Source organism: Triturus cristatus, chromosome 1_2 (assembly GCF_964204655.1).
Source record: "Triturus cristatus chromosome 1_2, aTriCri1.1, whole genome shotgun sequence".
NCBI classification, from domain to species: domain Eukaryota; kingdom Metazoa; phylum Chordata; class Amphibia; order Caudata; family Salamandridae; genus Triturus; species Triturus cristatus.
Genome location: NC_140580.1, coordinates 758,853,816 through 758,881,677, shown reverse-complemented (window position 1 = coordinate 758,881,677; position 27,862 = coordinate 758,853,816). Strand labels below are relative to the sequence as shown.

General features: G+C 48.0%; 1 protein-coding gene across 1 annotated transcript in view; it reads left to right on the top strand.

Annotated features, from left to right (window-relative positions):
• LOC146867969 (uncharacterized) overlaps nt 1-27,862 on the top strand; it is a 503,249-nt gene that overhangs the window by 378,741 nt on the left and 96,646 nt on the right. Inside the window, exon 20 of the mRNA XM_085623836.1 lies at nt 26,559-26,698. Within this exon, the coding sequence (XP_085479962.1) occupies nt 26,559-26,698 (140 nt within the window). The remainder of the gene's footprint in view (nt 1-26,558; nt 26,699-27,862) is intronic.

Sequence of the window (27,862 nt, the reverse complement as noted above, 5' to 3'; positions counted from 1 at the left end):
CCTTTGCCTCTCTCCCGAACACGAGGCTCGAGACTGCCCCGCCTGCAAGTCTTTTCGATCGAAAAAGACCATCCGGGATCGAAGAGCTCGACGCACCATGGCGCACTCATCGACCTCGGCTCCACCGGACATCTTCGGAGACGACACCGGAGCTTCGGGGCAACAACACACCGAGCAGGAGGAAGATATCGTCAGCGCTTCCGAGGCCGACGACTCCGACCTGGAGGACATCACATCGGCGCAGAGGGTCGTGAGTACTCTACCCCCTCCCACCCCCGCGCCCATATCCAAAGAGACTCCGGTTACACCTTCGCCTCCGGGCCTAGGGAAAACCAAACATGCAGCTTCTATCACCCCACCTTCGGGCCCGGTGTCGAAGCATCACAAGTCTCACGGCAGCTCAGGCTCGAGCCAGCCTACTCCTGGTGCCGATAAACACCGCTCGGCACTGAAGAAAGTGACAACCAGCTCGGCTCCGAAGCCACCGGTGCCGAAGCCTGGATTCTCGGTGCCGACAAAACACAAGCATAAATCCCTCGGCACCGACGCTCCCGCGCCGAAGCCTACCTCGACACCGAAAAAACCGGAGGTTCCGAAAAAGCATGGCGCAGAGAAACCACCCAAGTCCTCGGCTCCGAAAACACCGGCGCCAGCGGACGATTCGGTGCCAATGGAACTATTTACACCTGATCCTTCTCAAAAAACCTTAACGAAGGATCCAAAGACTGGGCTCTTGATTTAGTCTATCAAGAAAAGACGTCTTGACACACCAGCTCCTCCTCCACCGCCAAAACGGAAGGACTCTGCCACATCTCCTCTCAGAGTGCCCTCCCCACCACCTCCTACACCTCCTCCACCTCCTCCACCTCCTCTCTCTCCCAGGTCTCCGCCACCCTTGCCTCATCACTCCCCAACCCCATCCCCAGAACCGGATTACGGGGATCCAGATTATGATCCAGCGGACGCCCCGATGGACCCCACACCCCCAGGGACCCCAGACCCATGGGAGGATTACCAAAACCCCGACATACCAGATGTGCCTCAGGATGACCTCTACCCATCCAGGCCATCTCCCCCGGAGGACTCACTAGGGTTTCACCACTTAGTGCAGCGAGCAGCACACTATCATGGGGTAGAACTACATAGCGAACCAGTTGAGGAAGATTTCTTACTGTATACGTTCGATATTCAGGATAAAGCTACAGCCATCCTGCCCATGCTTAATGGTGTTACCAAACATGCAGCAAAGGTGTTCAAGGACCCAGTCAGGGCCAGGGTCTTAAACCCCAGAATAGAAAAAAAGTACAAGGCAGCCCCCACAGATCCTGCATACATTAAAGGACCTGCTCCTTTAGATTCACTAGTTGTGTCCACAGCTAGAAAGCGAGCCAACTCAGTCATCAGGTGAGGCTCCTCCGCCAGATAAAGAGTCAAAACTCTTAGATGCGTCTGGTAAACGCACTGCCTCGCAAGCCGCAAACATTTGGCGTATTGCGAATACACAGGCGCTGCTTGCGCGCTATGATAGAGCACACTACGATGAGCTAGAGGCTCTTATGCAACACCTCCCAGAGAAACACAAACGTAGAGCTCATGACCTAATACAGGAGGGTAAGCTCATTACTAACACCTCCATTAAATGTGCCCTCGACGCAGCGGACACTGCTTCTAGAGCTATAAATACTAGTGTCCTGCTTCGCCGCCATGCCTAGCTCAGGATCTCAGGGTTTAAGCCAGAAGTCCAGGCATCCATACTAAATCACCCCTTTGACCAACAACACCTATTTGGTCCAAAGGTGGACGAAGCATTAGAAAAAATGAAAAAGGACATGGACACAGCAAAGTCTATGGGGGCATTACAATCCCAAACCTCTAGACGCTCCTTTCGGCGTTCGTCCTTTCGTAGCACAGGCAGAGGTTACTCCACCGATAGTGCCTCTACCTCCTACAAGTCCCCTCCTCAAAATACCTTCTCAAAGGGCTACCAAAGAGGTGGATACAGGGGCAACAACAATAAGGGCATGGGCAAAACCAACACAGTTTGTTTTATATTCTCTCACACACCCTAGTGGTGTCATGCTTCATCATCGGGACACCTGGACCCCTATAAGTCGAGGTGGGCTCGACCATATCTCAGGGAGCTCTTATGAAGATGTTTTTGGCCAGGGGGATAAAGATTAAAAGCCACAGCATTTCCCAGTATCCCTTTTATTCTTGGAACTGTCAGTGGTGAAAATAAAATACAATGTTAGGGTCAAAATGGGATATTATGGTCCTAAGACCCTATAGCCAACATGTTTCAGTCCTGCTGGGCCCCATAAAGGGTGCTGGACTTTCTTCAGGGCGGATAAAGTGCCCCCTGGATCAGATCTAGGCAGAAGAATTCCCTGCACTATTCGGGATAAGGGCGACTAACGCTCCTCATCAATTGTCATAGACTAATTAGTCTTGTATTTCACTCCCTCTAGGTAGAGAAACAAGGAGACAAAAGAAAAAGGGGGGGGAAAAAAGACACCACATATAATTACATATGGAGTTCCAGGAAAGTTCATGTCTGCAGACGTGCGTTTCAGCTCAATCAAGGTGAAAACAACAGACACTTCCGGGTGGTGGGTGAAAAAACACTCTGATTTTCTCACACGTTCTTATTTGTGTGTTACCCGTTTTTTTTGTGGCGGCTGTATGCCGCATCCTAACTACTTTTATTCAAAGGTGTAAGTCTATATAATGTACTAGCACCCGTGTAGTCCTCTAGTGAAAAAACTATAAAATGTGCGGGAAAATCGCCGTGGTTATTTATATACATATATATATATATATCTCTTCAACACAATTCTCCCCACATGGAAAGAAGGTGAGCCGCACTCGTAATTTGCCGGATTGTCAATTTAATTCATTACTTATGAAAACAGCATGGCAGTCCTGACGCGTTTCAGTCTAACATAGACCTTTCTCAAAGGTAAGCCTGCACCTCACATGCCGCTTGTCCCCACATCCGAATGTCCGCTTTTATAATTGCAACCTCCAGTGGTTCATTTTTATATTGCATTCTGGGGCATGTGGTTCCAACCGGCAGTCTTTTTGTAATTCCCTCCAGTGGGCGGTGCTTTTTTTGCTGTTTGCATAGATCACTCTGCTTGATTAGTAGTTCCCAATAATCCACATTCATTACCCCGCATCCGAGCCCAGTTTTCAAGGCTGGAACGGGTCCAATACCGAAGCCGGTCTTCGGCGGCACCTCATTGCCCTAGTACGTTTTCACGAGCAACAGAGCCGGTCCAGGATGGGCAATGGTGGCGCTCTTGTTGGTGGTGCGTCGCTCCTCGGCAGGACCAAGCCGAAAACACATCAACACAATTCTCCCCACATGGCAAGAAGGTGAGCCGCACTCGTAATTTGCCGGATTGTCAATTTAATTCATTACTTATGAAAACAGCATGGCAGTCCTGACGCGTTTCAGTCTAACATAGACCTTTCTCAAAGGTAAGCCTGCACCTCACATGCCGCTTGTCCCCACATCCGAATGTCCGCTTTTATAATTGCAACCTCCAGTGGTTCATTTTTATATTGCATTCTGGGGCATGTGGTTCCAACCGGCAGTCTTTTTGTAATTCCCTCCAGTGGGCGGTGCTTTTTTTGCTGTTTGCATAGATCACTCTGCTTGATTAGTAGTTCCCAATAATCCGCATTCATTACCCCGCATCCGAGCCCACTTTTCAAGGCTGGAACGGGTCCAATACCGAAGCCGGTCTTCGGCGGCACCTCATTGCCCTAGTACGTTTTCACGAGCAACAGAGCCGGTCCAGGATGGGCAATGGTGGCGCTCTTGTTGGTGGTGCGTCGCTCCTCGGCAGGACCAAGCCGAAAACACATCAACACAATTCTCCCCACATGGAAAGAAGGTGAGCCGCACTCGTAATTTGCCGGATTGTCAATTTAATTCATTACTTATGAAAACAGCATGGCAGTCCTGACGCGTTTCAGTCTAACATAGACCTTTCTCAAAGGTAAGCCTGCACCTCACATGCCGCTTGTCCCCACATCCGAATGTCCGCTTTTATAATTGCAACCTCCAGTGGTTCATTTTTATATTGCATTCTGGGGCATGTGGTTCTAACCGGCAGTCTTTTTGTAATTCCCTCCAGTGGGCGGTGCTTTTTTTGCTGTTTGCATAGATCACTCTACTTGATTAGTAGTTCCCAATAATCCGCATTCATTACCCCGCATCCGAGCCCAGTTTTCAAGGCTGGAACGGGTCCAATACCGAAGCCGGTCTTCGGCGGCACCTCATTGCCCTAGTACGTTTTCACGAGCAACAGAGCCGGTCCAGGATGGGCAATGGTGGCGCTCTTGTTGGTGGTGCGTCGCTCCTCGGCAGGACCAAGCCGAAAACACATCAACACAATTCTCTCCACATGGAAAGAAGGTGAGCCGCACTCGTAATTTGCCGGATTGTCAATTTAATTCATTACTTATGAAAACAGCATGGCAGTCCTGACGCGTTTCAGTCTAACATAGACCTTTCTCAAAGGTAAGCCTGCACCTCACATGCCGCTTGTCCCCACATCCGAATGTCCGCTTTTATAATTGCAACCTCCAGTGGTTCATTTTTATATTGCATTCTGGGGCATGTGGTTCCAACCGGCAGTCTTTTTGTAATTCCCTCCAGTGGGCGGTGCTTTTTTTGCTGTTTGCATAGATCACTCTGCTTGATTAGTAGTTCCCAATAATCCACATTCATTACCCCGCATCCGAGCCCAGTTTTCAAGGCTGGAACGGGTCCAATACCGAAGCCGGTCTTCGGCGGCACCTCATTGCCCTAGTACGTTTTCACGAGCAACAGAGCCGGTCCAGGATGGGCAATGGTGGCGCTCTTGTTGGTGGTGCGTCGCTCCTCGGCAGGACCAAGCCGAAAACACATCAACACAATTCTCCCCACATGGCAAGAAGGTGAGCCGCACTCGTAATTTGCCGGATTGTCAATTTAATTCATTACTTATGAAAACAGCATGGCAGTCCTGACGCGTTTGTCTAACATAGACCTTTCTCAAAGGTAAGCCTGCACCTCACATGCCGCTTGTCCCCACATCCGAATGTCCGCTTTTATAATTGCAACCTCCAGTGGTTCATTTTTATATTGCATTCTGGGGCATGTGGTTCCAACCGGCAGTCTTTTTGTAATTCCCTCCAGTGGGCGGTGCTTTTTTTGCTGTTTGCATAGATCACTCTGCTTGATTAGTAGTTCCCAATAATCCGCATTCATTACCCCGCATCCGAGCCCACTTTTCAAGGCTGGAACGGGTCCAATACCGAAGCCGGTCTTCGGCGGCACCTCATTGCCCTAGTACGTTTTCACGAGCAACAGAGCCGGTCCAGGATGGGCAATGGTGGCGCTCTTGTTGGTGGTGCGTCGCTCCTCGGCAGGACCAAGCCGAAAACACATCAACACAATTCTCCCCACATGGAAAGAAGGTGAGCCGCACTCGTAATTTGCCGGATTGTCAATTTAATTCATTACTTATGAAAACAGCATGGCAGTCCTGACGCGTTTCAGTCTAACATAGACCTTTCTCAAAGGTAAGCCTGCACCTCACATGCCGCTTGTCCCCACATCCGAATGTCCGCTTTTATAATTGCAACCTCCAGTGGTTCATTTTTATATTGCATTCTGGGGCATGTGGTTCCAACCGGCAGTCTTTTTGTAATTCCCTCCAGTGGGCGGTGCTTTTTTTGCTGTTTGCATAGATCACTCTGCTTGATTAGTAGTTCCCAATAATCCGCATTCATTACCCCGCATCCGAGCCCAGTTTTCAAGGCTGGAACGGGTCCAATACCGAAGCCGGTCTTCGGCGGCACCTCATTGCCCTAGTACGTTTTCACGAGCAACAGAGCCGGTCCAGGATGGGCAATGGTGGCGCTCTTGTTGGTGGTGCGTCGCTCCTCGGCAGGACCAAGCCGAAAACACATCAACACAATTCTCCCCACATGGAAAGAAGGTGAGCCGCACTCGTAATTTGCCGGATTGTCAAATTAATTCATTACTTATGAAAACAGCATGGCAGTCCTGACGCGTTTCAGTCTAACATAGACCTTTCTCAAAGGTAAGCCTGCACCTCACATGCCGCTTGTCCCCACATCCGAATGAGATGTATATATCTCTGTACATATAACATGATTGCGTGATGACATGCTCGCCATTCGCGCTCTTACATACGTATATACTTTCTCTCTCTCTCATACATGTATTCTTACCCCGTTTTTTGAGGGGTATCAACTCCAAGTGGAAGACTACCGTAACTGGGGTAGCCCTGTAGTCAAACACTTCGTGATCGTAAGCGTATCATTGCCCCAATGAGATGTGAATATCCCTGTTAGTCATGAAGGGATGGTCATCAAGTGAGCGTACATATAGAGACACACACAAAAACATAGACAAAAAACCAAGGACCACCGCCATTCCAAGGACCACAACACTTTCAGATGGGACCTTACTTCCAGCCCAATTTCAACCAGAACCGTTTTTTGGGACAGGGCGGAAGAAGAGGGAGACGTGGCAGACGAAACAATGGAGCAAAACAGGTACAATGGGAAGACAACAGCTCCTCCATGAACACACGGAGCATGATGAAGGGACCAGTGGCAGGGACAAGCACATCCCGGGACTAATAGTGAATCTTACCGATATCACTTTAACGACAGAAGAAAGCGAAGTCTTGAATAAAGGCCTTGGTTTTGTACCGACCACAAATCTTGATAAATTCAAGATAAGATGCGAGTTAAGCGAATTCTTTCGGAAGATAAGATTAAAAACATTTTTTGCGTCAACTGAGCGACCGATTGAAGACCATAGGTACACATCGTTACGGACGAAGTCCACTTTCTTCCCTCCATCCTCAATGATGCCCCCGGAAGTATTAGCTTTTGAAGATGCAGTATCGAATGAGATTGAAAATCTATCCACGCGAGGTGGAGGTTTCGACAACATGAGCAAGAAAGAACGAATAGCTCTAAAAGAACTAAGCACAAGACCCGATGTGGTTATTAAACCAGCTGACAAAGGTGGAGCAACAGTGATACAGAGCGTTTCAGCATATAGATCAGCCTGTATCAACCTGTTAGCAGATACCAAATTTTACAAACCCATCCACAGAGATCCTACAGCTCGACTCAAGAAAACCATAAACACTCTTACAACAGAGGCATTGAAACAAAAGTGGATAAACAAGAAGGAGCAGGATTTCCTGAACTGTGATGATCCTAGAACACCCATATTCTACACAATACCCAAAATCCATAAAGGAAGAATACCCCCACCAGGGAGACCCATTGTGTCAGGGATAGGTTCTCTTTTGGAACCACTGTCTAAGTACACAGATTGGTTTCTCCGTCCTCTGGTGACCCAAATAAAATCCTACATCCAAGACACAAAACATCTATTGAACGTCCTTCGGGATGTCACGTACGATCCAATACAGAACATTTTGGTATGTCTGGATGTTGAAGCATTATACACCAGCATTCCACAAGATGAGAGCATCAGAGTGATTGAAGCATATCTACGGCAAGGAGAATGGACCTGGGATGCACCTATAAGCTGGGTTATCACACTCATGAGTCTGGCATTGAAAGAGAACTTTTTCAGATTCGAGGACCATCTATACCTGCAAACACACGGTACATCTATGGGGAGCACATTTGCTCCCAGCATAGCATGTCTCTATGTAGGACATCTAGAGGAGGAACACATATGGACCACCAACCCATATACCAAGAATATAAAAGGGTGGTGGCGGTATATAGACGATATCTTGATAATTTGGGAAGGCAATACAAACACACTGACCAATTTCCATACATGGGTCAACCAACTCAACCCACATTTGAAATTTACTATGACATCAAACCAAAATCAGATATCTTTCCTAGATGTAAAGTTAAGCGCAAAGAATGGGGGAATTACAAGTTCTTTATTTTCCAAACCCACTGATAAAAACAGCTTACTCCTTTTCAATAGCGCACATCCCCGATCACTCAGGGAAAATCTCCCAATAGGCCAATTTTTGCATATACGCAGAAACTGTGCCGATCTGGATGAATACAAAGTGGAAGCAGATAATCTGGCAAAGAGACTATATGCAAGATCATACCCCAGAAGGATTGTTGAAAGTGCGAAGAAACGATCTCGTAATACACCCAGAGAGGCCCTACTTGAGACATACGAAAAAGAAGAGCCAGATGCTCTCATATGCGTTACCACCTATAACAGATCGTCCAACGAGATTAAGAAGATTATCAACAAAAAGTGGACAGTTCTTACATCCAATCAACTGAAATATGAGAAGCCAATGTTCTCTTTTAAACGGAACAAAAGTCTGAGGGATTCTCTCGTTCATACAGATTTTAAGAAACCTAAAACACAATCCAGAAAACAGACAACACTATGGAATCTACCGATGGTCACTGGACATTACCCATGCGGTACATGCGTGGTTTGCCCATTTACAGCACAGACTAGAGAAATAGATCTGGGAATGTCATACCCGTGGGAACAGCGATCACACACGAATTGCAATACAGATAATGTCATCTATCTGATAAAATGCCCCTGCCAACTTATGTATGTGGGAATGACAGGAAGAAAAATCAAAGTGCGTATATGTGAGCATAGGAGCACGATCAGAAGGGCTATTACGTCTACCAAATTGACTGCACATTACATAGAACAAAAACACACAGATTCAGATTTGTGGTGGACAATCATTGAGAAAGTTAATGGGGACGGCGACATGTCCAAAACCCTACTAGAACGTGAACAACGATGGGTATATAGACTCAAAACCCATATTATTGGATTAAACGACTCAATACCGTGGAACCAACTCACTCAGAGATAATATTCAGTATGAATAGCACAACTGAACATAACCCCACATTCAAATCTCATAGATATAGTCATACCCTGCCTTTAAACCAAAAATTATGGATGCTAGAGACTGAATGTTTTTGCCCTGCAGCAACCAATGGCTAGATCACCCGTTTATCTATCTTTATTTTAAGACCAATAGCCTTTGCGCCTCCAACGACGCGAACAGGTTGGGTTGTGCGGGGGTTGTGTCTCAAAGATATTAAAATATTGATCCAACAACTAGTCTCTTGAGCAGATCGTCTGAGAACTAGGTGGTGGTCCCCTATGGATATCGGATATCCCACATCTCCGATTTTTTAACCAGACTCCCAAATCCGAGTAGCTCAAGACATATTGAGATTACAATCTCTCGTCAGACAGTTCAGGCATATGGGTTTACACTGATCATTTGTAGTTGTAACCGGTAATTACGCCGGCTATTGTGCCGGCTATATCGCCTCTGAAACATGAAGGTGAAATAGACATGAGAATACGTAGTCACATTAAAAATCGGCAAACACACATCAGTATATTGATAAAGTTTTGTTTGAAATAATTCTCAAAGAAAGTATCACCAGACACGCACCAAGCCCGCAACTACATTTCCCATGAGTCTCGGTGATAGTCGACAGATCCAGAGACAGGATACGGAAGTAGGCGGGGCAACAGTCAGTAGCAAAGTGGTTACTAAAAGCGTCCAAAAGAAACGGAACATCACCCCAAGCAGTGGAACCACCACCGAATAGGTTGTGACGAGGGGCAGGACCCTTGATGGCGTGAGTAAAATGCTGATGAATGACCACAACGCTAAGGTATGAGAATAGAGCTGGTCCCCTCGTGGGATCCAGCACCGAACATTACTCTAAACGAACTTTGTTTTTTGTCTATGTTTTTGTGTGTGTCTCTATATGTACGCTCACTTGATGACCATCCCTTCATGACTAACGGGGATATTCACATCTCATTGGGGCAATGATACTTACGCTTACGATCACGAAGTGTTTGACTACAGGGCTACCCCAGTTACGGTAGTCTTCCACTTGGAGTTGATACCCCTCAAAAAACGGGGTAAGAATACATGTATGAGAGAGAGAGAAAGTATATACGTATGTAAGAGCGCGAATGGTGAGCATGTCATCACGCGATCATGTTATATGTACAGAGATATATATATATATGTATATAAATAACCACGGCGATTTTCCTGCACATTTTATAGTTTTTTCACTAGAGGACTACACGGGTGCTAGTACATTATATAGACTTACACCTTTGAATAAAAGGAGTTAGGATGCGGCATACAGCCGCCACAAAAAAACCGGGTAACACACAAATAAGAACGTGTGAAAAAATCAGAGTGTTTTTTCACCCACCACCCGGAAGTGTCTGTTGTTTTCACCTTGATTGAGTTGAAACGCACGTCTGCAGACATGAACTTTCCTGGAACTCCATATGTAATTATATGTGGTGTCTTTTTCTTTTTTTCCCCCCCTTTTTCTTTTGTCTCCTTGTTTCTCTACCTAGAGGGAGTGAAATACAAGACTAATTAGTCTATGACAATTGATGAGGAGCGTTAGTCGCCCTTATCCCGAATAGTGCAGGGAATTCTTCTGCCTAGATCTGATCCAGGGGGCACTTTTTCCGCCCTGAAGAAAGTCCAGCACTGTTAGACCTGTCAGCCCTTTGGGTGGTCCCTCCTCATCATTATTTATTTTGTCCCACTTTTGCCTCAAACCCTGTTTGAATTTTTCCTTTTTGGGAACCACCAGACTTTTTCGTGTTGCTACAGATTCAGGGAGCCATTTTAGCTACCCCTGAAACTTCTGTCTGAGGGCCTGGAGCACAAGATGGTGGCCACCTGTGACATCACCAGCATCCACTGGAACCTACCAGCACCTTCCAGAACATTCCAGGAGATTCCAGAACTCTGTGACAGTTGGAGACCGTTTAGAATGTTGGGAGGATAAGAGAGGCAGTTGGCAGTTGGAGCTGGCAGTTGGCACCTGACTGGTGAAGAGAGAGGAGCACAACAGTGAAGGAGGAAGGAGTGAAGCAGCAGGGGTGGAAACTTGTGCCTGGAGTGGGGTCCATAAACCCACCCTTGATACTTGTCCCTACTGATGGATCCCAGCCTATAGCCCTGTGTGGGAAGAAGACAGAAGAAACTTATCCTAAGGACCTGGACAGCAGGAACAGGCCTTAGAACCAAGAAAACAGCAAGATTCTGACCTGAGAACTGGTTTCCCTGGAGTCCGGCGTCGAGTAGCCTGAAGACCTGGAGCCCGAGGTGGAGAAGCGGCGCTGACTGAAGTAGCAGACGTCGTACCCGGAGCCGCCTGAGGTCGTGAGAGGGCGCCGACGGAGGTCGTGAGGAATACCAGAGGTCGAGGAGGAAGTGAACCGAGGTCGAGCGAGCGGCGTCATCGGAGGAGTGAAGTCTGCCCTCCGGAGTCGTCAGAGACCGAGGTAGAGGAGCACCGGAGGTCGGGAGTGAGGATCGCACTCCGGAGTCGCCCGGAACCTGTGTGGAGGAGCACCGGAGGTCGGGGGTGAGGATCGCACCCCGGAGTCGCCGGAAGTCGACATCGAGGCCAGGCCGGCCGACGTCATCGGAGCCGAGAGCGCCATCGGACCGGAGCCGCCCGAAGTCGACATCGTGAAGAGACTGCCCGACGCCGTCGAATCGGAGGTCGAGATCGAACCGAGGCCACCGACATCGGACCGGAACCGCCTGCCGGCGTCGTCAAAGAACTGACATTGTGCCGAGGCCGCCGAGACCGAACCGGAACCGCCTCACGGCGTCGACACGACTCCAGCGGCGTCGGAACATCAGAAAAAGGGCAGTAAGTGGAGTAGAGGGCGCCTAAGGCCCTGTGGAGACCTGAGAGACTACTCTAAGGGGCTAGGGAGGTGCTGAAACCCACCTGACTGTGCCTGGGGTGAACTGGGACTAACCTAGAGAGGTTGTGTGGAGAGAGAAAGCCAGGGCACTGGTATACCCCCCTTGGATCTACCTCAGATTAGGCCTCAGCCTTGTCCCAGCCAGGGAGTAGCCCCCCTCAAGCCTTCCACAACCCTACAAGCTGTGCCTGGGCCATATCAGCCCTTAAGAATTGAAGTGTCATCTGATTATATGAGGGTTGCGGTATACTTTTAATTATTTATTGGGGATACTGTATTTATTGGGTTTTTACCTATTTATTGCTGCACTATATTTATAGGTCCACAGGACTTGTTGGTGTACAATATTTATTGGTACAGTATTTATTGCCTCAAAGTATTTAATTGTCTGTATATATTGCACTTGTATTTATGCCCTGTTATTTATGATCACCCCTATTTATTTCATCAAACAGCCAATATTTATTTGACCTGCACTAATTGAAACTTGTATATTGTGATTGACCTATTTATTTTTCCAATCAGCAACTAAGAGAAAAAGATAAAGAAAGAATATTTTCATAATTTTTACGGTGTAGAGTCGTTTTTGGAACGGATGCACGCATGGTTATTGTATGGGTATATTGTATGCTTAGCACTGTGCCTGTTTCCTGACCACTCGAGCCAAGCTACCCCAGTGTGTTCGGGGAGTCCACCACCACCCTGCGGAGTGGGAGTGGGCTGTTTCCAACATAAATTGGTGGCAGCGGTGGGATAGAGCTGTGCCTACGCATACTCAACAATAACTGTGGGTAGTCCATAGGCCTACACCGGGAGTTTTCTCAAGAGCGGCCTTCCTAATTGTGGGTTTTTGTTTTTTCCAAATTTACTCTGGTGGTGGGAGGAGGTATTATTAAAGGTACCCCCCTGCATTGTTACTGCACAAAACCTGTCCTCTAACCTGAGTGGGCAAGATGGAGTTTGTACTAGAGAATCTAGAAACGTACACTGTGGCCCAACTCAGGGAGTTTTGCCAGCGGGAGGGGGTGTACTGTCCCCCAGGAGCAAAGAAGGGTGCACTCCAAACCAGCTTAAGGGCTTGGGGGGAGGCACGCCGAGAAAGCAAGGCTGAGGAGGAAGACAGGGATGGAGAGCCTGACCCCGAGGGGGCTGAGATGTACCAACCTGAGGTGGGGAACCTGTCAGCAGGGCCCAGGACACTTTCTAGGAAGGGCAGCACTGTCTCTAGCGGGGGCTTATCCAGCGTGGAGTTAGCAGATCGGAGAGAGAAAAGACAGCTCACATGGGATTTAGCAAAGCTGGAGAAGGAGAAGGAGGAACAGAGGTTGGCTCATGAGACGGAGAAACAGAAGATGGCTCATGAGATAAGACTGAAAGAGATAGAGCTTCAGATCTTAAGAATTGGGGCACCAACTGTTCCTAATGGTGGCAGCCAAATCCAAGAGTCCACCAGGGAACCCAAACCTTACCTGCCAAGGGACATAGTAGCTAGCTATGGGGTGGGTGATGACATCGCCAAGTGGCTAGCAGCCTATGAGGTCTCGTTGAGGGCCCATGGGGTTCCAGTGAAGTACTGGGGAGGGGGATTGTATAAGTACATGCCTCCAGCTGGTAGGGATGCTTTATTGGCCCTCGAAGAGGATGAGCAGACCCACTACCCCACCATGAAACTGGCGCTCATCAGAAAGTTTGGACTAACACCTGAAAAGTACAGACAGAAGTTCAGGGGTAGTCACAAACTGGGCACACAGAATTGGGTGGACTTCCTGGACTATGCAAAGAAGGCACTGGAAGGTTGGATTCAGGGCAGTGAAGTAAGGAACTACGAGGAGCTGTTTGACCTAGTACTGAAGGAACACCTACTCGAGAAATGTTTCCCTGAACTGCGGCAACACCTGGTGGATAGCAAGCTGACCAGCCCCCGGAAGCTTGCTGAGGAGGCGGACATTTGGGCTAGTACCCGGGTGTCCACAAGGGGGACTGGAGGGGATACTCAAAAGGCCGGACAGGGCGCCCCCCAGAAGAAAGAGGGAGGGGAAAAGAAAAAGGAGTTCTCCAAAGGCCCCCAAAATAACTTCCAAGGGAAGGGAACAGGATTCACCTCTAAGGCTAACCCACCCAGAAACCCTAATCCTGGCCAGAGTCAGCAGCCAAGGGTTGTCCATTGCTACGAGTGCGGTGGCGTTGGACACTATAAAGGAGATCCGAAGTGTCAGAAACGATCACCCCCTCCCACTGGAGGAAAGCCCCCCGGAGTAGCTAGTGTAGTGCTCGGGGAGGAGATGCCCTTAACTAAGGGAAGGGAGTGGGCGGGTGTCACTCTAGTGTCCCTGGGAGAACGGGAGATGGTTCCTAAGATTCAGGTGCCCGCAAATACCGCAAAGTATGGGCAGTGGATCACCATCAACGGCCAAAGAGGGGAGGCTCTGAGAGACACAGGAGCCAGTATGACTATGGTGCGTAGCCAGCTGGTGTCTCCAGAGCAGGTAGTTCCCGATGTACTCCACCCAGCCGCGATGGCTGACGGCAGAACAGGTCACTATCCCGTGGCCGAGGTTCCCTTTGAATGGGGGGGGGTTGCAGGTTCACTTCGAGTTGCCGTAAGCCCTGCCGTGCCAGTCGATTGTCTGCTGGGCAATGACATGGAGCACAACGCTTGGAAGGAGGTGGAATACCGGACTCACACCGAGATGCTGGGTACACCTGACTGGGCCTGTGTTAGCACAAGGTCCGCGACTACCCGAAGAGGGAGTTCATTCCGGCTGGAGCCTGGAACAAAGGCCCAGCCAGCTGCCAGTCAAGGGAAGAACCGAGGACAGGAGGAGCCTGCCTCGGCGTCTCCACCCCGTAGGACGGATAGGCCACCGGAGGTGGTGGGCCAGGAGTCTGCGGAGGGGGACGTTACCAACCTGGAGGACTTACCCATCCCGGCCGAGTGGCACGTGGAGGGAGGCCCGTCCAGGGAGGAATTCTGCCAGGGCCAGAGGGAGTGCCCTACCCTTGAGGGGCTGAGGCGACAGGCCGAAGCCCAGGCAGCAGGGAACGTTGAAGGGAACTACAGTGTTTACTGGGAGGATGGCCTCCTCTACAGTGAACCCAAGGCACCCCTACATGGATCGTCACGAGCCTTGGTAGTTCCTCAACGTTATCGAGCCTTCCTTCTGGAGTTGGCTCACGAGATACCATTGGCAGGACACCTGGGGCAAGACAAGACCTTCGCCCGTCTTGTCCCACACTTTTATTGGCCTCAGATGAAAGTGTCGTCCGATACCTACTGCCGGACATGTGTGTCTTGCCAAGCCAGTGGGAAAACAGGGGTGAAGCTGAAAGCTCCCCTGGAACCACTTCCTGTCGTTAGCACCCCCTTTGAAAGGGTGGGCATCGACATTGTGGGTCCATTAGATCCACCAACTACAGCTGGTCACAGGTTTATCCTGGTTCTGGTGGATCATGCCACACGGTACCCAGAGGCAATACCTCTGAGGACCATAACAGCACCTGTTGTGGCTAGGGCCCTGATGGGAATCTTTACCCGAGTGGGTTTTCCCAAGGAAGTTGTGTCCGACAGGGGGACCAACTTCATGTCAGCATATATGCGGGCAATGTGGAAGGAGTGTGGAGTGACCTACCGGTTCACAACTCCTTACCACCCCCAGACCAATGGTCTAGTGGAAAGGTTTAACAAAACCTTAAAAGGCATGATCAGAAGTCTGCCTGAAAGCCTGCGGAGGAAATGGGACGTCCTCCTACCCTGTTTACTTTTTTCATACAGGGAAGTGCCACAGAAGGGAGTGGGCTTCAGCCCCTTCGAGCTTCTGTATGGGCACCCTGTACGCGGACCTCTTAACCTGGTGAGAGACGGATGGGAAAGAACTCCCAGAAAGCTCCCCCAGGATGTGGTGAGCTACATGCTGGCCTTCCGGAGCCAAATGGCTAAGTTGTGGAAGCAAGCTTCTGACAACTTGGAAGCCAGCCAAGCAGTGATGAAGGCGTGGTATGACCACAACGCTCACCCGGTGGAGTTGGAGCCTGGCCAGAAGGTGTGGGTGATCGAACCAGGAGAGCTTAGTGCCCTCCAGGATCGCTGGTCAGGACCCTTTGAGGTGTTGGAGAAGAAGGGTAAGGCTACCTACTTGGTGGACCTGAAGACCCCTCGTCAGCCCCTGCGGGTGCTGCATGCCAACCGCCTCAAACCCCACCACGAGAGGCCCGAAGTCATCTTGATGATGGTGACTGACGGAGGAGAGGACGTGGAAAGCGAGCCTCTCCCTGATCTGTTTGCGTCTCAGGAAAAGGATGGGTCGGTGGAGGGAGTGATTCTCTCCCCATCTCTAACTCCTGAACAGCAGGAGGACTGTCGCCAGGCCCTGGGGCAGTACTCTGCGTTGTTCTCCCTTGTCCCGGGTAGGACTCACCTGTGCGTCCATGACGTGGACACAGGAGACAGCCCACCTGTGAAGTCCAAGATCTACCGGATGTCAGACAAGGTGAAGGCCAGCATTCATAGTGAAGTCACTAAGATGCTGGAGCTAGGAGTGATTGAACCTTCTAGCAGCCCCTGGTCCAGTCCGGTGGTGTTAGTACCGAAAGCTGCACCACCGGGTGCCCAACCAGAACTGAGGTTCTGTGTGGACTACCGGGGACTGAATTCAGTGACAAAAACTGATGCTCATCCGATCCCTAGGGCGGATGAATTGATTGACCGGCTGGGAGCTGCCCAATATTTAAGTACCTTTGACCTTACTTCAGGGTACTGGCAGATCTCTTTGACTGATGGAGCAAGGGAAAGGTCAGCCTTCTCCACGCCCAATGGCCACTACCAGTTCTGTGTGATGCCCTTTGGGCTCAAGAACGCACCTGCCACGTTTCAGCGCCTGGTAAACCAGATCCTCACCGGAATGGAGAGTTTCTCTGCTGCTTATCTGGATGACATAGCCGTCTTCAGTAACAGCTGGGAGGATCACTTGCGTCACCTGCAAGCTGTTCTCCAGGCCCTGAGACAAGCTGGATTGACGATCAAGGCCAGCAAGTGCCAGATCGGGCAGGGGTCGGTAGTGTACCTTGGACACTTGGTGGGTAGGGGAACGGTGCAACCCCTCCAGGCGAAGATCGAGGCCATCATGGCCTGGGAACCCCCCAAGACACAGACTGAGGTCCGAGCATTTTTGGGCCTCACGGGATACTATCGCCGCTTCGTGAAGGGGTACGGTACCATCGTAGCCCCTCTCACGGAGCTCACGTCCAAGAAACAACCTCGACGGGTAGTCTGGACGGAGGCTTGTCAGCAAGCCTTTGAGAAATTGAAGAAAGCCATGTGCGAGGCCCCGGTCTTAAGGGCCCCAGACTTTTCCAAGAAGTTCATTGTCCAGACAGATGCATCAGAACATGGCATTGGGGCAGTGTTATCGCAACTCAACGAAGAGGGTCTGGATCAACCCGTGGTCTTCCTATCCAGGAGACTACTTCCCAGGGAACAGAAGTGGAGTGCAATAGAGCGTGAAGCCTTTGCAGTGGTATGGGCTCTGAAGAAGTTGCGGCCATACCTGTTTGGCTCGCACTTCCTGGTTCAGACCGACCACAGACCCCTTCGTTGGCTGATGCAGATGAAGGGGGAGAATCCCAAGTTGTTGTGGTGGTCTATTTTTATCCTTCAGGGGATGGACTTTCAGGTGGAACATCGGCCTGGAGTGGACCACGCCAATGCAGACGGTCTCTCAAGGTATTTCCGCCTTAGTGATGAGAACTCCCAAGGGGTTGGGTAGCTCTCCCCACTTTCAGCTGGGGGGGACGCGTGTTAGACCTGTCAGCCCTTTGGGTGGTCCCTCCTCATCATTATTTATTTTGTCCCACTTTTGCCTCAAACCCTGTTTGAATTTTTCCTTTTTGGGAACCACCAGACTTTTTCGTGTTGCTACAGATTCAGGGAGCCATTTTAGCTACCCCTGAAACTTCTGTCTGAGGGCCTGGAGCACAAGATGGTGGCCACCTGTGACATCACCAGCATCCACTGGAACCTACCAGCACCTTCCAGAACATTCCAGGAGATTCCAGAACTCTGTGACAGTTGGAGACCGTTTAGAATGTTGGGAGGATAAGAGAGGCAGTTGGCAGTTGGAGCTGGCAGTTGGCACCTGACTGGTGAAGAGAGAGGAGCACAACAGTGAAGGAGGAAGGAGTGAAGCAGCAGGGGTGGAAACTTGTGCCTGGAGTGGGGTCCATAAACCCACCCTTGATACTTGTCCCTACTGATGGATCCCAGCCTATAGCCCTGTGTGGGAAGAAGACAGAAGAAACTTATCCTAAGGACCTGGACAGCAGGAACAGGCCTTAGAACCAAGAAAACAGCAAGATTCTGACCTGAGAACTGGTTTCCCTGGAGTCCGGCGTCGAGTAGCCTGAAGACCTGGAGCCCGAGGTGGAGAAGCGGCGCTGACTGAAGTAGCAGACGTCGTACCCGGAGCCGCCTGAGGTCGTGAGAGGGCGCCGACGGAGGTCGTGAGGAATACCAGAGGTCGAGGAGGAAGTGAACCGAGGTCGAGCGAGCGGCGTCATCGGAGGAGTGAAGTCTGCCCTCCGGAGTCGTCAGAGACCGAGGTAGAGGAGCACCGGAGGTCGGGAGTGAGGATCGCACTCCGGAGTCGCCCGGAACCTGTGTGGAGGAGCACCGGAGGTCGGGGGTGAGGATCGCACCCCGGAGTCGCCGGAAGTCGACATCGAGGCCAGGCCGGCCGACGTCATCGGAGCCGAGAGCGCCATCGGACCGGAGCCGCCCGAAGTCGACATCGTGAAGAGACTGCCCGACGCCGTCGAATCGGAGGTCGAGATCGAACCGAGGCCACCGACATCGGACCGGAACCGCCTGCCGGCGTCGTCAAAGAACTGACATTGTGCCGAGGCCGCCGAGACCGAACCGGAACCGCCTCACGGCGTCGACACGACTCCAGCGGCGTCGGAACATCAGAAAAAGGGCAGTAAGTGGAGTAGAGGGCGCCTAAGGCCCTGTGGAGACCTGAGAGACTACTCTAAGGGGCTAGGGAGGTGCTGAAACCCACCTGACTGTGCCTGGGGTGAACTGGGACTAACCTAGAGAGGTTGTGTGGAGAGAGAAAGCCAGGGCACTGGTATACCCCCCTTGGATCTACCTCAGATTAGGCCTCAGCCTTGTCCCAGCCAGGGAGTAGCCCCCCTCAAGCCTTCCACAACCCTACAAGCTGTGCCTGGGCCATATCAGCCCTTAAGAATTGAAGTGTCATCTGATTATATGAGGGTTGCGGTATACTTTTAATTATTTATTGGGGATACTGTATTTATTGGGTTTTTACCTATTTATTGCTGCACTATATTTATAGGTCCACAGGACTTGTTGGTGTACAATATTTATTGGTACAGTATTTATTGCCTCAAAGTATTTAATTGTCTGTATATATTGCACTTGTATTTATGCCCTGTTATTTATGATCACCCCTATTTATTTCATCAAACAGCCAATATTTATTTGACCTGCACTAATTGAAACTTGTATATTGTGATTGACCTATTTATTTTTCCAATCAGCAACTAAGAGAAAAAGATAAAGAAAGAATATTTTCATAATTTTTACGGTGTAGAGTCGTTTTTGGAACGGATGCACGCATGGTTATTGTATGGGTATATTGTATGCTTAGCACTGTGCCTGTTTCCTGACCACTCGAGCCAAGCTACCCCAGTGTGTTCGGGGAGTCCACCACCACCCTGCGGAGTGGGAGTGGGCTGTTTCCAACAAGCACCCTTTATGGGGCCCAGCAGGACTGAAACATGTTGGCTATAGGGTCTTAGGACCATAATATCCCATTTTGACCCTAACATTGTATTTTATTTTCACCACTGACAGTTCCAAGAATAAAAGGGATACTGGGAACTGCTGTGGCTTTTAATCTTTATCCCCCTGGCCAAAAACATCTTCATAAGAGCTCCCTGAGATATGGTCGAGCCCACCTCGACTTATAGGGGTCGAGGTGTCCCGATGATGAAGCATGACACCACTAGGGTGTGTGAGGGAATATAAAACAAAAGGAGTTGCCTCCTTCCCCACTGAGTAGTGGTGTTTATTTCCAATCTTCATTGAGGGGTCGTAACATCTGAAATTCTAGGTCTGTTCAAATCTAACTCATAATTTCACCTCTGAGTTAGTGGTGGGGAGTACTTGTTGGTAGAACAGTGTATAACCTGGGAGGGTGTACTCCTCCTCTTCCTTTTTTCCTCTCAGCCCCCCCCTGTAAGTTTGGAACCCCTTCCTGCTTAAGTCAGTATATAACGCAAAACCAACACCACCCGTTCTGCCACACCGCCCACACAATGACTTCCCCTCGCTCCCCCCAGACCATTCCACTCCGGTCGGGGGCAGACTACAAAACTTTATTCACACCTGGGACTCCATAACATCGGACAAATGGGTGACCCAAATCATTCGGTCAGGGTACTGTCTCGAACTGACATCTACCCCACCCAATATTCCACCAAGGCACCATACAATGTCACAGGAACATTCCACACTGCTCAAATAGGAGGTGATCTCCCTCCTACAAAAACATGCTATAGAGCAAGTCCCCGTCAATCAGCAAAATTTAGCGGTCTACTCTCTGTACTTTCTAATACCGAAAAAAGACGGGACCCTGCGGCCCATTCTAGACCTCCGGCCTCTAAATGCATACATACATTCGGACCATTTCCACATGGTCACCCTCCAACAAGTCCTCCCACTCCTCTGTCAGGGAGACTTTCTCACTACCTTGGATTTGAAAGACGCATACTTTCATATTCCAATACACCCTTCTCACAGGAAGTACCTCAGGTTTGTGGTGGACGGTCAGCATTACCAATTCACGGTTCTCCCCTTCGGGCTCACAACCGCACCACGGGTGTTTACCAAATGCCTAGCGGTAGTAGCAGTACACCTCAGACTCCAACACATTCACGTCTTCCCTTACTTAGACGACTGGCTGATAAAAGCCGCGTCCTACGACCAATGCGTGCAACATACAAACAGCACCATCCAACTGCTCCACCAGCTAGGCTTCACGGTGAACTACCAAAAGTCCCACCTCATACCATCTCACACAAAGCAATATCTCGGGGCCACTATAGACACCTCCAAGGGTATAGCCTATCCCAATTCAGCCAGGATCGCAAGCATACAAGCCTTGCGCCAAACATTCATTGCTCAGCACTCTCTCCCAGCAAGAGTGTTCATGAAACTAATAGGGATGATGGCATCTTGCAGTTTCATAGTGCCCCATGCAAGACTCCACATGCGTCCACTCCAAGAGTGCCTAGCACGGCAGTGGAACCAGGTCCAGGGACAGCTGACGGATCTGGTGTTGGTGGACGGCCGCACCCATCACTCTCTGCAGTGGTGGAACACCACAAACCTTTCCAAAGGGTGGCCGTTCCTGGACCCGGTTCCTCAGGTGATTCTAACAGCGGACGCATCGCTCTCCGGCTGGGGAGCGCACCTCCTACACCTCACAATGCAAGGTCTATGGACGCCACAGCAAAAGTCGCTCCACATCAACCATCTGGAGCTATTGGCGATCTTTCTAGCCCTAAAATCCTTTCAGAAACAGATTTCAGCCAAATCAGTCCTCATTCGCACAGACAATATGACTGCAATGTATTGTATTCAAAAACGGGGGGGGACACACTCTCCCCAGCTCTCCCGCTTAGCACAGAGCATATGGAGATGGGCAATTCCACAAAACATCTTTCTCCTGGCACAACACGTCCCAGGCATACAAAACACCATGGCAGATCTGCTCAGCAGACAAACGCAACAAATACACGAATGGGAACTGCATCCACGAGTTCTTCACCCATTCTTCCGCAAGTGGGGGCATCCTCAGATAGACCTCTTCGCCACCCACGAAAACAAAAAATGCCCAAGCTTCGCCGCCAGATACCCACACCCATTGTCCAAAGGCAATGCGATATGGATGAACTGGTCAGGCAAATTTGCATACGCCTTTCCACCTCTCCCACTAATTCCATTAGTGGTCAGGAAGCTACAACAGCACTCCCTCACACTCATTCTGGTAGCCCCAACATGGACCAGGCAGCCGTGGTACACCACACTATTACAGCTATCAGTGGTACCACATCAAAAACTGCACCTGTCCCCATGCCTCCTAACTCAGAACCATGGAGAAATCAGACACCCGGACCCAGCTCAGCTCAACCTTGCGATCTGGCTCCTGAAATCTTAGAATTTGGGTACCTTAACCTTCCCCCTGACTGCATGAACATTATCAAGGAAGCCAGACGTCCTACCACTCAAGCATGCTATGCCGCAAAGTTGAAGAGATTTGTTGTTTACTGCCGTAACAACACAATCAACCCTTTAGATGCATCCATACAACACATCATATGCTATCTACTCCATCTTCAAAGGTGTAACCTGGCATATTCTTCCATACGCCTACACCTAGCAGCGATTGCTGCTTACCTGCAAAACAGACAGCATTTATCACTGTTCAGAGTGCCCGCTATTAAAGCCTTTATGGAAGGCCTTAAACGAGTAATTCCGCCCAGGGCACCACCTTCCCCTGTATGGAATCTAAATGTAGTTCTTACAAGGCTAATGGGTCCGCCTTTTGAACCAATGCATAAATGTGAGCTACAGTTCCTCACCTGGAAAACAGCTTTCCTCGTAGCTATCACTTCCCTTAGAAGGGTTAGTGAAATACAAGCGTTCACTATACAAGAACCCTTTTTACAGATACTTCACAGCAAGGTGATACTTCGTACAAATCCAAAATTTCTGCCCAAGGTCATTTCCCCCTTCCATCTTAATCAATCGGTGGAATTACCTGTCTTTTTCTCGCAACCTCAATCTGTTGCGGAAAGGGCTCTACATACACTTGATGTTAAGAGGGCTTTACTGTACTACATGCAAAGAACGCAACCTTTCAGGAAGACTAAACAGTTGTTTGTCTCCTTCTCTCCACCGCATAAAGGCAACCCCATCTCTAAATCAGGGATAGCTAGGTGGATTGTAAAGTGCATACAAATTTGCTATCACAAGGCAAAAAGAACATTATCTGTTCCACCTAAAGCCCACTCTACAAGAAAGATAGGGGCTTCTATGGCTTTTCTAGGGAACATACCCTTAGATGACATCTGCAAAGCAGCCACATGGTCAACTCCGCACACCTTCACAAAACATTACTGTGTAGACGTGCATTCCAAGCAACAGGCTAGTGTGGGCCAGGCTGTACTAAAGACACTATTTCAAACCGCTGCAACGGATACCGGTGGTCGCCGCTAGGGCTGGGTACTGCTATATAATCTATGCAAAGTGTACAATCTGCAGCTCATATGCCTCGAACGGAATATGCTACTTACCAGTATGCATCTGTTCTTGGCATGTAGAGCTGCAGAGTTGTACACGCCCACCCGCCTCCCCGGCTACCTGTATCCGTTCCAGTCTATCTTATTTAGATACAACACACATGGGTTTCTCACTGTTATCACTACGCTCCATCATTTCCCTGCTGGCGAAAAACAATCTGAGGATGGTTCCGAAGCCCATGCGCTGTACGGACCGAAGGAGGAGTCACCGAACTCGTGACTTCCAAAGACTGTCCAAGAACAAAAACAAACTGCAAACATCCGGGCCCAACACCAGATGGCGATCTATGCAAAGTGTACAACTCTGCAGCTCTACATGCCAAGAACAGATGCATACTGGTAAGTAGGATATTCCTTTTAAGGCTAAGCACACTCTACCAGTGCTCCCAAGTGTGAACTCTAGGCCGAATAAAGGCGCCTACACTAGCCTTTCTAGGAAATATCCCTATCCTATCCCTGCTATTTGGTGAACGCCACACACTTTAACAAAGCATTGCTATGTGGATGTGCTTGCCCGCTAGCAAGATCCAGTTGGCTTAGCAGTTTTAAAAATACTTTTCCAAACATCTGTTAGTTAGTGACCATTTTGTGGGGGTTATTTTACAATGTATGCAGAGCATGGATATCTACAGCCACAGATGCTATGAATGAAAAGTATTACTTCCCCCTGTAATCATCTGTTCATAGCAGGTAGTGCTGTGGATTTACATGTGCCGCACTCCTCCCCAGAGGACTAGCAGTGGTTGCACGGTTAATATATTTCTCACACACTATTAATTTCTTATAAGCACACTGAGTCAAAAAAAAAAATATATATATAGTTAGATGTTTGGCTAGTGCTTTACCTAATTGATTGTTGCCAGTTAAAATATATGCTAGGTCCGGCACAGCTGAAAACCGAACGCACTAATATAGAACTGGGACCATCACTGCAACATATTCCAAATACGCTTTTAACTGACTGTGAAGGCACCCAACAGCACTTGCTTTTGGCACTCAAGATTGCACGTTTACATTAGCTGTGAACATGCATATCAAGAATGTTAACGAGCAATTCAGGTACATCCGTCCGGTTTTGCCTGTCCGATTCACTACTCATTAAATGATGATACTCCACTAAAAGAGAGAGTCTCTTTAACGTCTGCAAACTGAATCAGAATTGGATCTGTAAGGGAAACATCGAACCAATTCGTAGAAGGTTCCTAAGACTTACGAAGAGTCCTGTACTGCAAACTGCTCTGTGCGAATGCCAAAGAACACTAGCCCATGGACAAAGCTTAACAGTTGGGTGTCACCCCTTAGCAATCTTCAAGAAGTCCGTTTTTTGATGGAGATGCTGATTTTGGCGACAGGACAGTTCATAATGTTTAGCATCTTAGAGTGAGGTAATACCGGTGTAGAGCAGTGGTTCTTAAGCTGTGGTCCGGGGACCCCTGCGAGTCCAGGCAGCCTATTCAGTGCTCCACGGCTGCTTATAAAGTTCAATTTTCTTTACAGATTTTCTAAAGTCAATGTAAATATAGACTCAAAATGTAAAAATCAAAATTATAAACCTTTCGGTAAATGTGAATTCTTTTTAAAATGGAGGCTAAAAATGAGTTGGTATCATCAGATTGATTTTGTGGGAATAGTCAAGTGCAACAAACAGAATGCAGTATGGATGATGATTGACCTCAATTGAATTTAGGAAAACTCCAACCTTTCCATTAAAAGTTTGATTTAAAAAAAAAATATATAAAAACACAAAAAAAAGTTTCTAAATATTTCAGCATTTTGTTATTTGCTTGATGGATATTTGTTTGTTTTTTCTGTATCCTTTTGTGGTTCAAATCATTGAAAATCCTGAGTCCTGGGGTCCACTGCTTCCAGTAATAATTCAGTGGGGTCCCTTGACTCCTGTAATTCAGTGAGGGTCCTTGGGTTTCAGAAATTACTTAGGGGTCCATAAATGTCAAAAGGTTGAGAACCACTAGTATAGAGCATTATTTGGGCACTTCATCATGCATTGTTTGATTCCTTACGCAGAGGGTATTTGGCTTTGATGCTAGGTTGCTCTTTGACCGTGAATACAGGCTAAGGACTTCAAAGATGGTGTGATGCAATTGAAGTGTGTTAAGGTGTGCAGTATGGTTAGAGGCCCATTGACATTTGGGCTTCATCTTTTTGTGAACGACAAGGCAAGGTAGATCTGAATCTAGTAGTGAAGGTGGTAAATCACAAGAGCGAGGACCAAAGGCATTTGGTGAGGCAAACTGAAGTGTAATGAACGAGTGGATCATTTGCTGGGGGTATAGTGCACTTTGTGAAATAACTTATCTTGGGAATAAAATTGATTTTCTGCATTGTTTTATTTTTTATTTTTTGAAAAGGTAAAGGAGGATTATTTATGGTAGGGGGAACATTGAAAATGTTTGGCTGCCAAGAGGATCTCTGCTCACAATGCTGGTAGTATCAAAGAGGTGTACAAACAACCCGCTTGACTTAAGTTCCTTGCACCCGCAAAATGAACAATAACTTGAGTTCTGTGTGCTTGACACCTGTAGATTTGCTAAATCTTAGTCAACAGTGTTGAAAGCTGCTGTAAAGTCAAACCGTATAAGACTGTCTTGTTTTGATCTTTTCTGATCAGAAGTTCTCTAAAGTCCTACAGGGTACTTGGTTCAGCTTTGGGGCTAGTGTACCATACACAATCACAAAATGTTTTGTAGGTTTAATATAGTTTTTGCTAAGAACAGTGAATATTTAACCAAAGCAATACTGTTTTAGTAACTCATAGCAATTAATTCAGAAAGTGGTCATTAGACTAGGCCCATTCAGTCACTTTAATCCTCAAAAGGCACACCAATTAAAAATGCTGCAAAGAAGTGAAATTTCAAGATTGGTGAACGTTTAAACGTACTTATTCAAGGTAGATTTTTGGCAGAGTTTAAAAAGGTTAATATAAAGTATTCAGCTATATAAAACAGTCATGAGTGAAGTAACACAGACACACTGAGAGATGGTTCTGCCAATAGGAGTGAAAAACTACAACGTATAGTATGGTTTAACAAATGAGTTCTGTGGCTGCCAAGCAGAGCAGAACGTTGTGATCCAAATGGTTTTGTTTATAAACTATAGGTGCCAAATATGCCTTGTGTATACATGGATGAATAGCATGAAGACATATGCTACATAATAAAGCCCAAGTAATAGACACTACCTAATAGGCAGTGGACGTTAAATATTTTTTAAACATAATATACAGAAGCAACCCAGCACCTTTTTAAAGTTGTGAGTGAGACATGTGGATATTAGGTCATTAACTGTGTGAGGTCCTCTATTCGTTTGTTTTGTTTTGTATTCCTTTTGATGTCCTCTTTCATACTTTTAGACGCAGAGCTCTTCTCGATCACTTGTGACCTCCAGTTTTGAAGTGCCTGCCACCCCCCAGACACCAGTGTGGTGTCCCCAGACTACTTGTGGAAATATTCCACATCCGTTGTCCTCAATGACGGACACCAAAGAAGAAGGGTAAGCAAGGATCTATGTTTGCTGGAGAAACAGTTCTTTATGGTCTGCTGTTTGCTGTGTTCAACTCGCAAAGTATAAATGTAGAAATAAGCAATCTGTATAATCAAGAAAGTGAATTTCCCTTTGTTCCAAAATTGTGTTTTTCTGCACCAGTCTTTCTAGAGATGCTGAAGTGTTAAACCATTTCATCTACATTAAAAGCAGGACATATCTTATAACTTGTTTTTAACACCAACATCTTGCACCAGACACTGTGGTATGTAAAGTGTTTTTTATGTCATTGTTTTACCTTTAGTGCAGAAGTCCAGACTTTTGAACAATAAGCTGCCCTTGCTTTGAATGCACCATAACCACATAGTCTGTGACCCCGTGGTGTGGAAGTATAACTGGATATGTTCCTCATGTGCCTTAACTAATATCAAGAGTCCTCTAACAGTCAACAGCAAAGACGTAACATTGTGTTTTATGGAGCAGGGTATGAAGAAGTGTGGCATTGTGTAAACATTTTAGCCCCATTATTCCTTTAATTTCTGACTTTTTTTCATGTTAAAAAAAGCTATTTAAATATAATTCTGAATTAATGTGAGGCCTGTAGAGATTTGCTGAATGAGGACTTTGACGGTGTTATTCACTAGTAAAGATCTCTTTCAATTCTACATAGGTTTGTCAAAAACACATGAAAGAAAGAGCAGATGGTGCTTGTTTCATTAATTCAGTAGAAAGCTTCTTTAGTACCCCATGAACTGTTGTCACGTCCACACTAATCACACCAGTATGTCACCCGTGTGAGTGCACTCTGTGACAGCTAAACTTGCAAACAGGTCATGTGTGTGTCTTTTAGTCTCTTGCATATTAAGTCCCATCATCCTGATCCTATACACCTTAGGAAAGCCTCAGGAAAACCTTTGCTTTTAATTTGTCCTTGGAGTATCAAGCAGATGCCTGCCCCTAGAATCTTGTTCAGACGCTCACTGCATGAAGAACAGTTTCCCTTTCAAAAGCGTATGTAATGGGAATTGAGTTTTCTTCTGATTCATAATTTGTTTCCAATTATTTCTCCAACATCCTCTTTTTTTCTCTCCAAGCTTTATTGACTTCTTTCGTTCTTCATCGTAGGATCGTTGTGTTATGGCCATTTTATTTTTTTTTACCCTCATATCTCCC